Here is a 17,139-nt window from a genome sequence, read left to right on the forward strand (position 1 = left end):
CTTCCATCAGAAGCAGTAGAGGGTTAGGATAAATTGTAAATTAACAATAGATTTTGGTCAAGTTCAAATATGGCCTGTTACTTATCCTGCATTGGAAAAATGAGACAATTCTATGATTACAAATATATGGCAACTAATATCTTTGATGAGAGGGAAAGATTCTCCTGGATTGTTTTTTGTTTTATTTTTTCGTTTAATCAACAGCGCAGACACAGAGTTGGACAATATCTTACCAAATTATACTTTTTCCTATGATGTCACTTTTGATCTTTAAGGTTCCTTCCAGCTTTGAGTCTTTGATTCACTGATTCTGATTTGATATACTAGGAAATTCCACCAAAGCAGGGCTGCCTGGTACAGGCCCTGTTGGCCCTGGAGTATAGATGTTCTCAAGGGGAAACCCAGTGTATGATGATGTAGTATGTGACTGACCTGCAGAGGATTGCCTGATTAGAGGTACCTCAGAACTTGCCCTAACGCTGTCAGCATAGCCTTGGTGACCACCAAATCTGGCATTTGTATTTTTTTAGTAACAAATGTGGAGAACTCATTATTACTTAATGAGCAGCAAAATCTTACTGGGCTCTACTATAATAACTTGGTAGCTTTCTCTAATAAGACAATACAACTGGAAAATAGTTGATATAAGTTTAATTCCAACTATACTTCTCACCAAGTTGGATGGTATAGTATTTCCCTAAACTACAGATTTTGGATTACCATGACATTCACCAAAAGATCCAAACCACGTTTACATGGAAGTTCATATGATGGAATAATAATTAAAATTCACTTTTTTTTTTAACTTTTTAGTTTATATTGGAGTATAGCCGATTAACAATGTTGTGATAGTTTCAGGTGCACAGCAAAGGGACTCAGCCGTAAATATACATGTATCCATTCTCCCCCAGACTTTTTATCACTTTTACTCATTAGAAGTGAAGACTAAAACGATGATCAAATTTAGTTTTTGAATTTCAATAATAAGGAATAATAAAGAATCTTAATCCTGTTTTATATGGAAGAAATTTGAATCTTTAGGTTTCTAGGCTAATTTATTTATTTATTTATTTATTTATTGCAGTACGCGGGCCTCTCACCGCTGTGGCCGCTCCCGTTGCGGAGCACAGGCTCCGGACGCGCAGGCCCAGCGGCCATGGCTCACGGGCCTAGCCGCTCTGCAGCATGTGGGATTCTCCCGGACCAGGGCACGAACCCGTGTCCCCCTGCATCGGCAGGCGGACTCTCAACCACTGCGCCACCAGGGAAGCCCTAGGCTAATTTAGATGCACTCTCATTCCTCATTCTTTTCTTGTTTATGAATTTTATTTATTTTTTTATACGCCTCATTCTTTTCTGAGTTGGCTTTCTGATCAGTGTGGCCCTCTGTCCACACAGTATTCTAAGTATATGATAAGAACAATTCCTCTGACTTTATTCAATTTCTTTGTTTATATAATGAAGCATGTTGCTTGTTTATGTTTCTGCTAGGCCCTGTTGGAATTTTCTCTTCCAAATTTGTAGAACTTTTCACTAAATATGGAATGATATGGTGATATTTTTTTCCCTTCCAGTCAATAAGAACTTCCTTTTCTTTGTAGAACTTAGGAATGGCAAAAAGAACTAACTCATTCTTGTGGTATTTTCTAAATCCATAATACACAAATGAGTAGTCACAAGGCTGATAGAAATATCAGTATACGGTAGCTTGTTGTTTCTTTCTCTCACTTTTTTTTTTAAAGTAGATTTTATTTTTTAGAGCAGTTTTAGGTTTACAGCAAAATTCAGCAGAAGCACAGAGATTTCTCATGTACCCTCTGCCTCCACAGATGCATAGCCTCCCCCGTCATCACCGTCCCTCACCAGAGTGGTACGTTTGTTACAATTGATGAACCTACATTGACACCTCATTATCACCCAAAGTCCTGCTATTTATATTATTGTTCACTCTTGGTGTTACACATTATATATTTTACAAATATATAATGACATGTATCTGCCATTATATTATCATGCAGAGTAGTTTCACTGCCTTAAACATACCCTGTGCTTTGCTTATTCATTCCTCACTGCCCCAACTCCTGACAATCACTGATTTTTTTTTTTTACTATCTTTATAGTTTTGCTTTTTCCAGAATGTCATATAGTTGCAATCATACAGTATGTAGCCTTTTCAGATTGACTTCTTTCAGGTGGTAATATGCAGTTAAGGTTCTTCCATGTCTTTCCATGGCTTGATAACTCATTTCTTTTTAGTGCTGAATAATATTCCATTGTCTGGTTGTACCACAGTTTAGTTATCCATTCACCTGCTGAAGGATACCTTGGTTGCTTTCAAGTTTTGGCAATTGTGAATAAAGCTGCTATAAACATCTGTGTACAGGTTTTTGCGTATACATAAGTTTTTAATCCCTTGGGTAAATTCCAAGAAGCACAATTACTGGGTCATATGGTAAGAGTATGTTTAATTATCTGAGAAACTGCCAAACTGCCTTCCAAAGCGGCTGGACCATTTTGCATTCCCACCAACAATGAATGAGAGTCCCTGTTGCTCCACATCTTCATCAGCATTTGATGTTGTCAGCGTTCTGGATTTTGGCCGTTCTTATGGGTTTGTACTGGTCTCTCATTGTTTTAATTTGCATTTCTCTAATGACATATGATGTGGAGCATCTTTTTACCTGCTTATTTGCTATCTGTATGTCTTCTCTGATGAAGTATCTGTAAAGATCTTTGGCCCGTTTCTTAGTCGGCTTATTCATTTTCTCATTGTTGAGTTTTAAAAGTTCTTTGTATATTTAGGGTAACAGTCCTTTATCAGATATATCTTTTGTAAATATTTTTTCCCAGTCTGTGGCTTGTCTTCATTTTCTTGATAATGTCTTTTAAAGAATAGAAGTTTTTTATTTTAATGAAGTCCAACTTTTCAGTTGTTTCTTTCATGGATTGTGCCTTTGGTATTATATCTAAAAAGTCATTGCCAGACCAAAGGTCATATAGATTTTCTGTGTTATGTTCTGGGAATTTCATGGTTTTGCGTTTTACGTTTAGGTCTATGATGCATTTTGAGTTAGTTTTTGTGAGGGGTGTAAGATCTGTGTCTAGATTCTCTCCTTTTTTTTTTTTTTTTTTTTGCATGTAGATGTCCAGTTGTTCCAGCATCATTTGTTGAAAAGACTATCATTGTTCCATTGTGTTGCCTTCACTCTGTTGTCAAATATCAGTATTTATGTGGCTTTATTTCTGGCTCTCTGTTCTGTTCTTTTGACATACTTGTCTATTCTTTCACCAATACCACACTGTCTTGATACTATAGCTTTATTGTAAGTACAAAGTCAGTACGTACTTACTGAAGTCAGGTAGTGTCAGTCCACTAACTTTGTTCTTCTTCAGTATTATGTTGTCCGTTCTGTGTCTTTTGCCTCTCCATGTAAACTTCAAAATTAGTTTATTGATATCCACAAAATATTGAGAATTTGTTGGGAATTTGACTAAGATTGTATTGAACCTATAGATCAAATTGGGAAGGACATGGAATATATATTTCATTCTCCTTTGATTCTGTTTTTCAGAGTTTTATAGTTTTCCTCCTATAGATCTTATACATATTTTGTTAGATTTATATCTAAGTATTTCATTGATTGGGGCGCTATTGTAAATGGTTATGTGTTTTTAATTTAAAATTCCAATTGTCCAATAGAAAAGTGATTGGCTTTTGTGTATCAACCTTATATCCTATTAACCTTGCTATAATCACTTATTAGTTCTAGGAATTTTTTGGTCAGCTCTTTCAGATCATGCCATCTGCCAACAAAGACAGTTTTATTTCTTCCTTCCCAATTAGTACACCTTTTATTTCCTTTTCTTATCCCGTTACATTAGCTAGGACTTTATAGTATAATGTTGAAAAGAAGTGATGAAAGGGGACATCCCTGCCTTGTTCCTGATCTTAGTGGAAAAGCTCCTAGTTTCTCACCATTAAGTATAATGTTAGCTGTAGGTTTTTTGTAGATATTTTTTATCAAACTGAGGAAGTTCCCCCTCTATTCCTAGTTTACTAAGAGTTTTTTTTAATCATGAATGGATTTGGATTTTATCAAATGCTTCTTTTCTCCATCCATTACTATGATCATGTATTTTTCTTCTTTAGCCTGTTGTTGTGATAGATTACATGAACTGATTTTCAAATGTCGAACCAGACTTGCATACATGGAATAAATCCCACTTGATTGTGGTGTATAATTATTTTCAAACACTGTTGGATTCAATTTGCTAATATTTTGTTGAGAATTTTTGCATCTGTGTTCGTGAGAGATATTGGTCTATAGTTTTCTTGTAAAGTCTTTGTCTGGTTTTGGAACTAGGGAAATTCTGGCCTCGTGGAATGAGTTAGGGAGTATTCCCTCCAGTTCTATCCTCTGAAAGAGATTGTAGAGAAATGGTATAATTTCTTTAAAATATGGAATGCTTTTTATTTTGCAATCATTTTAAACTTACACAAAAGTTGCAAAAATAGTAGAGAATTCCTGTATACCATTCATCCAGCTTTCACTGGAATTAATATCTTACATAACTATAGTACAGTTATCAACACCAAGATATTAACACTGGTATAATAACCATTAACTAAATTACAGCCTTTATTGGATTTCGCGAGTTTTTCCGTCATCATACTTTTTCTGTTCAAGATCCAATCCGAGATTCCAATCCTGGTTACTTACCAGGTCTCTGTCGTCTCTTCTAGTCTCTGACATTTCTCCAGTCTTTCCTAGTCTTTCATAACCTTTACACTTCAGAAGCAAACTGATCAATTATTTTGCATACAGAGACTACAGTTGTATGATTACATAGTGGGATTCATTCTTTATTTCTGAATGAAAGTTTGAGCTTTCTAAAGAAGACTATATTTCGTGTTTGTGAAAATCCTGGTGTTTACATTTTAGTAAGTTGCAATTATTGTCACATATTACCTTCTTGGGGATCTGTAGTTATTTGGAAACTCCTCCTTCACTACAAGGAAATGATGTATCCTCTGTTCTATTTACTACAGCAGTCTTTCTGTCTCCAGTAATGATATGTGAAGTATCAGGTGAGGAATAACTTTCTTATTGCAGAATATAGTTCCTAAATTAATATGTTTTTAAATTTTATAAGTTATCTTTAAAACCCTTGTGTAGGTTCCTCAGAAAGGTAAACATAGAATTACCATATGATCCACCAATTTCACTCCTAGGTTTACCCAAAATGATTGAAATCAGGGACTCAAACAGATACTTGTACACCAGTGCTCATAGCACACTAGCCAAAAGGGGAAAACAACCCTAGTGTCCATCAACAGATGAATAGATAACACAATGTGGTATATACATACAATGGAGTATTATTCAGCCATAAAAAGGAATGAAATTCTGATACATGCTATAACATCTATACTTGAAAACATTATGCTAAATGAAATAAGCCAGACCAAAAAAAAAAGACAAATATTGTTTAATTCCAGTTATATGATGTACCTAGAATAGGCAAATCCATAAAGAGTATAATAGAGATTACCAGGACCTGGGAGGAGGGGATAGTGGGGAGTTATTATTTATTGGGTACAGAGTTTCTGTCTGGTATGATGAAAAGGTTCTAGAGATGGTTAGTTGCGATGGTTGCACACATTATAAATGTTCTTAATGATGCTGAATTGTACACTTAAAAATGGTTAAAAGGGTAAATTTTGTTATGTGTATTTTACCACAATTTTTAAAAAGCCTTATCCAACTATTGCTCTCCTTCCCACCCCCCACTTATTGGATCATTTTAATCCAATATATATTTTTTCCATATTTCACAGATTAATTTTTTCTGAGAAACCTTAAATAGCATTATCATGGTAAAGCTGACATTATAAAGACTGTATTTCATCTGTCATTAGAAGTTTGAAAAAGTTTCATCTCAAATTTATTTGAATGTGAATAAGGTAAATTATGACACTAGTATTTGATTAGTTATGAAGATCAATAATATTAGAAGCATAATCTTAGAGATTCATTTTATCCTGTTGTCTGTCTTGGGTTTTGTGATTGACATTCACATAAAGTTTAGCCTCTGAATGATGTAACTGCAAAATGTACAACTCACATTCATCAAACCTCCTGATATTGTGCCTCGGATTCTCCAGAAGTAAGAAGGAGTGCAGATACCTGCTTGAATTGTAGGGAATCTAGGGGCTAGGGACATAGGTAGACAATAAGCTCCAGACTCGTAACACCATTTGCTAGCTTGTTCAGTCTCATGATTGGCAGCACGATCAAGAAGCAGTTCTCAAAAGAAGAGAATACTGGGCAAAACAAAGATAGATATCTGCCATACCAGGTCATTTCATTAATTCATTCAACAAATATCTGTCGAGCAGCTGTTATATGCTAAACACTGTTCCGAGGGCTTGGGGTACATTAACTAACAAAACAGACAAATAACCCAGCTCTCACATAGTTTACCTTTGAGCTGGTCTTTTCAGCAGCAAAAGTGTATTGGGACTTGGGCAGCCAGCAGATGTGACATAAAGTGCTTAAACTTCTGAGGCTAACCTGTCCCCGTTTGTTGGTCAGCTAGTTGACGTCTTTGCATTCAGGGTGGATAGCAAGCTGGCATTTATGTCAGAGTGATGTTCTTCTGCAGAGTTCTGCTGTAGCTTCCAAAGATTCAGACCAGTGAATGGTGTCACTGTGATTCAAGAGTCGTTAGCATCTAGAATGAAGAGATGAGCTGGCACTGTTTCAGTCCGAGGGGACAGAATGTTGGTAAGAGCCAGTCAAGTTATTGCAAGGTTTCAGTCTCAGACCAAAATGGGATGAAAAATCAGGAGCCTAGATGGAATTATGCATGATGGGGCTCAAGCTGACGTTCACTAGACACACAGGAATGCAGGGGCTTTCCACACACACCAGGTCCATGCTTAATGCAGAAATACTAATTCCAGTTTACAGGTCAAGCCCTGGAAAGGGTGGCACACTTGCCAGTCTTGGTTAGATTGACCTGGGACATTGGCAGACAAGAAATGACTATAAGATGATGGTAAACAGATGCTATTGGCAAATAAAAATAATTGTTAGTGTTTATTAGCCAAACCCACATTTTCATTGTATCCTCAAAACAAAAACAAACTGGGAAGAAAAAGAAAGCTCTTTGAGATCAGAACTCTATTTGTGACTATTAAAAATTCAGATTTAACTTGTTTAAACAAAAAAGGAAAATTTTTCAATACTGGAAATACAATGATGATTAAGACAGATCTCCCCTGTTCCCTCCCCCATCCTGATCTCACTGTTTGGAGCAGTAACATTTTCCCCTTTTGGGGGGATATTAGGAAATACAGTTATATATTTCAGCGCTGGAAACCACATACAGTTCTAAGCACCACACTTTTAAAGGGCCACTGACAGATTGGAGCATGTTCAGAGGAAAATGACCCAGATAGTAAGGGAACATGAAACCAAGTTATATGAGAAACAGTTGGAGGAAGCAGGGAGATTTAGCCAAAAGAAGAGAAGATTAACCAGAGAGTATTACAGAGACCACAGTTTTCAGATTCTGGCAGAGATGCTGCGTAGGCTAGGGATTCATCATGCTCTGCCCACTGGAGCCTCCCAGAACGAGGGCCACTGAGGGGGAGATACAGGAAGAACATCGGAAAGAACTGGATAAAAATCAACGCCATGGCAGAAGGAATGGACATCGTTGGAGGCAGATACCAAGCCCCATATCTCTGGAATTATTCTAACAGAGGATGTCAGTCAGCACCTGCTCACATCACACCTACTCCATGGGCCTTCCCAGACCCTACATGGCCAGTTATATCTCTTCCCCTGTTCTTCCTTTGTACTTTTAGCTCTCTGAGGTGCTGCCATGGTTTTCCTTGTACTTTAGTTCAGTTTATATATGTCTCTCTCACTAGTGATTCTCAACCCTTTCAAACTAATGTATTCTTTTTATAACAAATATAACACACCCTTCCCTATCCTGAAATGAAATTCATAGTTAATATAACCCACCTACGCAGCACATAATTTCAAAAATACAATATAATGCCCTAGTTGCAATTAAAGGTAGAAAGAAAAAGAAAGTAATGTGTAATCAAATTACATGTTTTACAGTATCTCCAGGTATGACCACACCAGGAGACACAGTAAAGTAGATATTTGGAATGTGGAAGTAGCACGATTAAGGCAGCTACAATGCAGACTGGTATAGGCACATTGCATGGGTAACTTTTCAAAAACTATGAGTAGGTTTGCTGCCCATGATGTAATATTCTTTTTCTTTTTCTCTTTAATTTTTTTCAATTTATAAGTTATTTTATTTTAATATATGTAACATAAAGTATATCATTTTCATCATTTTTAAGTGTACAGGTCTATGGCATTAAGTACATTCACATAGTTGTGTAACTGTCACCACCTTCCATCTCTAGAACTTTTTCATCTCCCCCAACTCCTGATGTAATTTTCTTAAGTAGTGAACACTCTTGGTAAAAGTCCAAACAAAACAAAGTACAACAGTGTTCCTTCAGTTTCCATGGTAGTTCTATTTGGAAAAATTCAGTGTATATATAAAACAGGCAAAACAATTTTTGTTTTTCTTTGTCAAACAGAATTAGGTTCTAAGCTCAGATAATTGTAAATGGATTATCACCCATATGGATGACCAGTGAGATACAGGATAGTGCTTTGTTGTATGAAGCAGACTAAATATTGCAGAATATCTGTATCACTGGCACCTGTCCACTAAGTGCAAGTAGCACCCCTCAGTCACTGTAACAACCAGAAATGATCTTGTTAGTTCCCTAATATATTACCACCATTGAGAGCCAGACTATACAGTACATGAACTCTGAAAAGGCAAGACCCAGTTTTGTTCTCTTTTAACTTCCTTAGTACTTGGTACAAGAGGCTCTCAGTGTTTATTAAAGTAGAGAGCGTAGTAGAGATGCCCAGGTATCCCTCAAGTATCTGTAACTCAGCTTTTCTAAAACTAAGCAAGGTATCATCTTCCTCTTCTCTAACCCGCTCCTCAATCTGTCTTACTTCCTTTATTCTCAGTCTTTACAGTAGTCTTAAAAAGCTAGAAACTATGGATTCATCTCCCTCACTGTGCACATCCAGTGGGTCACAGGCCATCACTTCTGCTGTCCAAACAACGGCATCCTCTGTTTCCCCTGCTCCAACCTTCCTTTATATCTTCATCCAGACTATTATAATATCCTTGTTTGCTGGCCTCCATGGTCGCCCCCCTTCAAATATACCATGAACTCTGAACATTCCGTCGACATGCCAAGCCCTCCATGTTTGGGTAGTGTAGTTCCCTATGCCTAGAGAAACTGTTACCTTTTTCACCTTGAAAAACTCCTCCTCATACATCAAGACCCAGCTTAAATGTCTCCTCCTTGGGTCCCAGACCTGAGACAGAATTACTCATTCTGCGTCTCTGTTCATATCTTTGTTGTGTCATATTCTTGCGTTAACCTTTATTTGTTCACGTGCCTGTGCTTTCTGCCAGACTGAGAGTTCCTTGAATAGAAGTTAATTGCTCAGGCTTTGGAGTCAGTGGCTAGAGTTTGAATCCTACATGACTTGGCGATCCTATGGTCTTGGGCAAAGTCCTTAACCTCTGGAAGCCCCGGTTTTCTTATCTGTAAAATGGGGATAATATACTGCTTATAAAGTGTTTAGAACAAAGCTTGAAATGTTAATCATTTTCATTGGCTTTGTATCTGTCCAGTACCTCATAAGGAGCAAAATAGAGAGGGTGCTTTACCAGCTCTTTTGAATGAAGGAAGGACCGACTGCTGATATTGTCAGATTTGGAGATTTTATTGTTTAGTCGTGTTCAAACGGATGTTATATTTGGCACGTATAGCCAATTTTATCATGCATAAATTTATCCATGGAAAATATTCTTAAAAGAAAAAGGGGATCTGTTTTCTGCTCTGACTTTTTATAGGTTCATTAAAAAGCATTCATTCTGAAACAGTAATGTAAAAACGCTTGGGCTTGTAAAGTCCATGCCCAGTGTGGAAAATTATGTGCCTAGAAACTCCTGTTTTCTGGATTTTGACTTGCATTTTCCAAAACATGAAGTGTGGGGATTGTCACTTTTCTCTTATTCATCTGAACAGGTGAAGATCAGCGAGCACCTCTGGCATTGTTGAGCCAAACTCTGTGACTGTCCTACACTTGTCTCATCTTCAGTACAAAATATATATTCTTATTCAGCTTATGACTCAGTTGTTTGCTTTAAAAACTTTTAAGTGCTGTTTGCAGTGTAAAACCAAATCCTAAATTTTAAAAACTTCCATAGCTAATACTCTGCTAAATGTTTTCAAGCCTGACATTTAATCTGCATGAACTGGAGCTCTCTGATTTCACTGTTTGCAGCTAGTAAATGTCACTCTAAACATTGTTGCTTTCACTCACACTTAAGCGCTTTCGTCTGCAGTGGGTGCAGTGTGTCAGACAATTCTTTGTGTGCTGCTCTAGTGAGGGGAAAAAAAGACGAAGGCCGGCCTTTCAACAGACTGAAAAAAACTGCTTGGAAGGCAGCGATGACCCTGTTTTTTATATGGTGTTTGTGAACACACAATCCTGAGTTCTACCAGATTCTCTTAAAAAGCAACTATATTAGCTCAGTCAGAACAGGGTCCCCGCTGAGGTCATACGTGGTTGCCCGCCAAGCAGCTCCTCCCTCTTTTGTGACTGGAGGGGGATCGGTGGAGAAAAGGGGTAGAAGATGCGGTCATTCCTTTAATTTCACTTTTGCCTGCAGGAGGAATCTTGTCATCCTCTGGCTCCCCAAACTATTTTCAACCTGGGTGTTTTATTTCTTAGTTCCTGAAGGCTGCTGGCACACAGGACAGCCCTCACTTTTCATCATCTTGACATGAAATGGAAAATCAGTTTGTGGCTGTTTTCATAGCTAGTGATTTACTCTTGTTCTTCTATCTGCCTCCACTTTATGCTCTGTTTGGACATACTTTTATTTCCTGTCTCTATGGCCTTTTGTTCTCTGGGGATTTTTCTGTTCATTCTTCCTTCCCCTGCCTCCTTCCCATCCTCCATTCCCTGAAATCCCTCTGGGCCTCATTCTCCCCTTGGTCCCCAGGCCCTTGCCCTGCCCCTTTTGTGCACATCCTGCTTCATGCTTGGCTGCCTGCCTTTCTCCTCCCTGGTCTGTTACATGCACTGCTGGTGCCACCTGCACTGCTTCTGTCATCCTCCAGGTCCCTCTTCATGTACCTGAGGGCTCAGTCAGTACAGCGGACAACAGGCAGACAGGCTGAACTCGTCCCTAGTCACTGCTGTAGACAGATTATCAGCTAAGTTCTTAGGCAGACATGTGTTTTTAAGGTAGTTAATGCCTACACCAGCCTTTGTTTCCAGCTTCCTGGCAGCCATGCTGAAGCATGAATTGAAGCCTGGAAATAGAACACTCTACAAGAAGCACGGAAGTGGGAATTTTAGAAAACCATGGGCTCTTCTGTCAGACATAGATTCAAGTCTCTGTGGTTTATTAGCTTTGTGGCCTTGGACAAATTCATTCATTCATTTAACAGATATTTATTGAGTGCCTCTTATGTGCCTGTATTTGGCTTTTAGGGAGCCAATTAATAGCCCTCTGTCTTCCTCTCCTATGTTCTCAACCAATTGAGAAATAAGACAGTAGAAATCAAAATATTAGCTTTATCAACTGATGAAAGCCGGATTGGACGATGTGGCTAATATATGCAGCCACCGTGGGTTTCCGTCTCTGCTAAATTAGGCCACAGGCCCGCCTCTCTACTTAGCGCACAAGCCAGGTATAGAGGACAGATGTTGAAGACAGACAAGCTGAAAAGAAGAGAGTGAAAAAAGCCCAGGGGGCCTGGCTGAGCTGTGCATCCTCAGCTGTTCTCCTAACCTAGTCACTGAGGGGTAGGCCACTCCTGCCCCCAGGGAAGGGCTGAGTGAGAAGACCGAGCAGAAACTTCACTCCTCCTTCCTGGGACCTGGAAGCTCCCTTCCTTCCAGGGAAACAGGAAGGTTGAGTATTTGCCCTTAAAACTCTAAGTGGTATACTTAACCAGCGATTACCATAGGAGACAAAATAAATATTGCCGGTCTATTTCCTCACCTATAAAATATGAATAATCTTACCCATCTCTTATTGTGGCTATGGAGATTAAGATGAAATGAGATACTGTTCACAAAGAATATGAGTACCTGTTAGCTGTCATTCTTTGACCAGGACCAGCCTAAAGTAGAATTAGTCATTCAGTGGCTTGATATGTCTTTGTTGCCCTCTATCTTCTCTTTTTGAACCCCGGTTTGGTCATTTTCCCCCTCCTCACTACTGCTTAAAAAAGAAAAAAAATGGGAAGGAATACTGGTCCTAAAGCTTTTGATTTCCAGTAAGCACACTGGCCAGATCTTTTCTAACCCTGGCATATGTGTTACACGACTCATTAATTTGGACAAAGCAAGCATTTTGGATAATTAAGTCTACTTTAGAACTACAAAACTAGTTGTTCCTAAAGGGTCACCAAAGTACAATACATGGCTACAAACAGATATATTATTACATGAGAAATGTATGTCTTGATTCCTCACATTTATTATTATTATTATATTAACTTAAACGATATTCATGAGTTTCTCTATTACCATAGAAAATACTGCAGGTGAGCCTTGAAACCACAATGATGAAGGAAAACAGTACAGGTAGTGAGTTTTAGGGAAAAACTTTTTTTTTTTTTTTGCGGTACGCGGGCCTTTCACTGTTGTGGCCTCTCCCGTTGCGGAGCACAGGCTCCGGACGCGCAGGCCTAGCGGCCATGGCTCACGGGCCCAGCCACTCCGCGGCATGTGGGATCCTCCCGGACCGGGGCATGAACCCGTGTCCCCTGCATCGGCAGGCGGACTCTCAACCACTGCGCCACCAGGGAAGCCCCGGGAATAATTTTTAATTCAGGGTATTTGGACTTTATTTTGAGGGCAGCAGGAAGCCACTGATGATAAATGCTAACGGGGTCAGATTTGTATTTTAGGAGAAAGCCATGTAGAAGCACTACGAGAGTGAAACGGAGGAGAGGGCGGGGCATGCAAAGCAGCGAGGAGGTGAACCAGGTGAGAGGGGAGTTGGCCCACACCAAGTAGTGGAGATCAACAGCAGCGCCCAGATTTAAGAGGCTTTAGGAGTAGAATTGGCAGGGTTTGGGTGAGAAGGGGGAAGAGAGAAATGTATCTGGTAAGAGGGCTGTTTTCTAAAGTTAAAATAATAAGAATTCAAATGGCAGTGCTGCCAGAGGCCCTTCCCCAGCAGGATCAGAGGGTTAACATGGGGAATCCAGCCTGAGAGAGTCAGAGCCAAAAGAGATTAACTTGGCCAGTAAGAGGGGCTGGACCAGTCCCCCAGGAGAGAGCAGAGAAGGAGCCCTCTGGCAGGTTAAAGCTGCACGGTATGGCATAACAGATTTGCCTTCCACTAACGGGAAAGAGAGAGGAGGAAAAAGGAAGGCAGAAAAAGAAATAAGCCAAAGTGTTGGGGGCTTTGGGGGGCCACTGTCAAGAGTGCCATGATGTTGCAGATTCTCCTGCCTCGTGCATAGTTATGTCAACCATTCACACAATAAGGCACATGAAGCCTTATTTCAGTTTTTCCAAAAAACAGGTCTAACAAAAGTACTTAGGTGGATACTAAGCTAGATGTTTTTTGTATTGTGAACTATATTTTCTTTGGGTTTTTTTCATTGCATTCTTTTATTGCGTGGGATAGAGAGAATTCAATCCCTGGGACAGGTTCTCTCCTTGTAGTATGTTTTTATAGGATGTTATAGAACTTTTCAGTTTTAAAACAAGGGTCTGAAAACAGTAAACAAGAAAAGATCAGTGAATACTTTTGCTAGGTGGAAGGGGAAGGAAAGGAGAACGACTTTATGGCTTTAGAACAGTCCATGATGTTCTTCTCTCACCCTTTTATATCCATAGTTTGTATTAATTGGACATAACACTCTGTGCCCCTCATAACAGAGCAGTACTGGGCATATCCATGGTGAACATATATTTTAGTTTTGTAAGTGATTACATAAAACAATGGAAAACTATTTTCTCTATCTGTTTAAAGACTAAAGTTTTTCCCGCCATTTCCTAGTTTTTAAAGACTCAGTATTGGAGCGGGGAATTTTAACTAATGACATACTATAAAAGGGTTTTGTTCAATATTTGTAGAGGCAATGTTTAAAACCATTGTTTTTTCTGAGGTATTTTGTTATGTTAAACTGACCACAACTAGAGAGACCCAGCAGTGAATCAGCAATTTCTGCCAGCTCCCCTAAGATTTTTGCTGTGCGCCGGTTTTGTGCAAAGTGCTTGACGGGCTGAATGCAGTGCCACATTTCTAGATTGTGGGCTCCCTGATTGCTTACTCAGCTTCCCAGGCCCAAGTGCGGAGAAAAATGCCAAGCATCATTATAATACCTGTTGACCGTAAACAGACTGCCAGTTACTTCTCCAGCAAAAATGAGTTTGCTTGGGATCAGCAAAGAATTGCAATCTGAAGGTCTGCAACCATGGTCAACTATGCGCAGATCCCTGCTGCCAGGCCACAAGGAGAGGGGAACTCTTTTAAAGAGGGGGAAAGGAAGCTGGAAGGGCGATAGTAAACAGAGTCCATCGGAGGAGTTGGAAGAATAGTGGCTTTTCATTGGCCGAGTTGTGAGCTTATTTATTTATTTACTTATTTACTTATTTATTGCAGTGCGCGGGCTTCTCATTGCAGAGGCTTGTCTTTGTTGCGGAGCATGGGCTCTAGGCGTGCGGGCTTCAGTAGTTGTGGCTCATGGGCTCTAGAGCACAGGCTCAGTAGTTGTGGCGCCCGGGCTTAGTTGCTCCACGGCATGTGGGATCTTCCCAGACCAGGCTCGAACCTGTGTCTCCTGCACTGGCAGGCCGGATTCCCAACCACTGCGCCACCAGGGAAGTCCCGGGACATAACTATTGAATTTATGAATAAATTTCCTAATAGGGTCATACAGATGAGACCACGCAGAATGATGGGTTAGTGGTAGTTATTAGAATTACAACATGGATTTTAAACATATTTGATTATAATTAACATCAAGTTTAAAGTTAGCATCTGTAACATGTGTGAGTGTCTGGCTCCAGTTCCCCTCCAGCATTCCCATTGCCAACATTTCCCCGGACCAGAGGGAGTCTAGTCTTGTTTCCGCACCCAGCTCTCTGTTTCAAAGACTCAAACCGCAGTGGGTCAGGCGGGGGAGGCTGAATGGGGTTAGACAGCCAGTGGGGGTAGGAGTCATGAGCAACAATGAACGAGTGGCATTAAGGGCTGCACGGCGCTTACTCTCCGTGGAAACGCTCTGTCACAGTCAGGAAGTGTGATTTAATCCTGGTGAAGATAATTCCATTTTATACCCTGAATGGACTGTCCCTCTAACAATTTTATTTTCAGCCTTGCCCTGGGAAGCCCTACCAGTAATAATTCGGTGTACATTATTTGCCCTGTTAGCTGAACTGTACAAAATAGGGGGTTGATTCATCTGCCGTCCCACCTCCTTTTCCCTTAAAAGGCTCTTAAAAGAGGACCTGAGAACCTGCTGCCCCAACAGAAGATGCTTGGACTGTGGCCCAGCAGTGCCCTCAGCAGGATTTGTGGGAGGAGAGAAGACTGCAGTTCAGTCAAAAGAGCCACTGTTGATCTTGAAAGAACATGAGCCATACAGATGACACGAGGATTCTGTTCCCCCTTCAACTCTAAGACCCCTCTTTTGGTCTTTGTCGTGAAGCAGCCTTAGGCAGAGAGACTAAGAAAAATAATAGCAGCAAATACGCATAAGGGACTTGCTGAGTTCTAAGTGCTTGTCAAGCTCTGTTTCACTTAATCCTCACTATAATGCTATGTGGAAAGCACTACTTGAATCCTCCTTTTACAGATGAGGGAACTGAGGCACAGAGAGGTGAAATAACTAGCCCAAGGTCACACAGGTAGGAAGCAGTGGAGCCCGGATTCACTCCCCGGTGGTTTGGCTCCAGGGTCCATCCTCTCATCACTGCCCTCTCCCTGGACTGTCAATGACTCAGATACCCCATCTTGTTTACCATAAGACAGAAGCTTGTTTCAAGAAACGGGGGCGGGGGGGGGGGTGCGGGGGTGCGGTGCTCCACATTTGAATTAGAAAACCTGCAGGTTTGGTATTCTCTCCATAGTGGTTAAGAATCTCTTCTTAACAAAATGTGGCTTTTGGTCAAGCAAGATGTTTCCCAGATCACCTGCTGGATTAAAACCTGTTGCCCTGCCCTTAAGATGACTGTGGTAGAGGACTCACTCTGGTGCTACTGACAGACTGAGCCCCACCACTGAGGCCCTGCTTGTCCAGCCCTCCCCTCCCCAAAGACCCAGACTGTGATGCAGAGAAGCGTGAGCAAACCATTCTCCACGTCTGCAGAGATGCTCCTTCAGCACCAGTGGGATGGGGCACCTTGACAGCTAGGGTGACTTTGAGTGGCAGAGGATATGCCGCCTTGCCACCTCCCCACTAATGTCCCTTTCTGCCGTCCTTCAGGTGCCTTCCTTCCCTGTAACCTGTCCTTATTCTCGCAATGTTGTCAACTAATCATTTTTAAAGAATTAACAGATAATTAAGGAGCTAACTTCTAGTCTTTAAGATAGGACTCCTCCCAGGGATGCTGACTCTCTAAGAGGTAGTCTCTAGATCTAGACAACAGAGGGAAGGAGGGGCGTCATGGTGGAGCTCCTCAATTCCTGGCAGTTCTCACTGCTATTAGGAACCTCAGGCTCACTGAAAAGCTCTTCCAGATGAGTTCAGCTGGGCTGCTTGTCCCCGAAGTGGTTTTGAGCAGGATGAAAGAGAGAATGGCCTTTGATGGCTTACCAGTCCCCACGTTTCCTCTGCCGCTGCCTTCTCCCTCAGCACACACAGACCCCTTTGCAGGAAGGTAGACAAGGCACCACTTATGAAGAGTGCCAGCCCCCTTCCTATAGTGGTGGACAGAGGTTTCCAAGTGCTAATTTGTACCGAAACACCTGGCAGTTTGTTTAAAATGCGTATTCCTGGGCCCCAGACCCAGAGATTCTGACTTG

At 40.5% G+C, this 17,139-nt stretch overlaps 1 protein-coding gene across 6 annotated transcripts in view; it reads left to right on the plus strand.

Moving 5' to 3' along the window:
* ALG14 (ALG14 UDP-N-acetylglucosaminyltransferase subunit) overlaps nt 1–17,139 on the plus strand; it is a 106,679-nt gene that overhangs the window by 65,400 nt on the left and 24,140 nt on the right. For 2 of the 6 annotated variants that reach the window (XM_089919263.1, XM_089919271.1), the window contains one exon: nt 1,085–10,154. The exons of 3 other annotated variants lie outside the window; for them this stretch is intronic. In XM_089919263.1, the coding sequence (XP_089775389.1) occupies nt 1,085–1,173 (89 nt within the window). In that variant the 3' untranslated portion in view covers nt 1,174–10,154. One more of the 6 variants, XM_089919278.1, reaches the window with a different exon arrangement.

Source organism: Delphinapterus leucas, chromosome 1 (genome assembly GCF_059928025.1).
Source record: "Delphinapterus leucas isolate spDelLeu-1000000601 "Yukka" chromosome 1, BTC_Dleu_Yukka2, whole genome shotgun sequence".
NCBI lineage: Eukaryota > Metazoa > Chordata > Mammalia > Artiodactyla > Monodontidae > Delphinapterus > Delphinapterus leucas.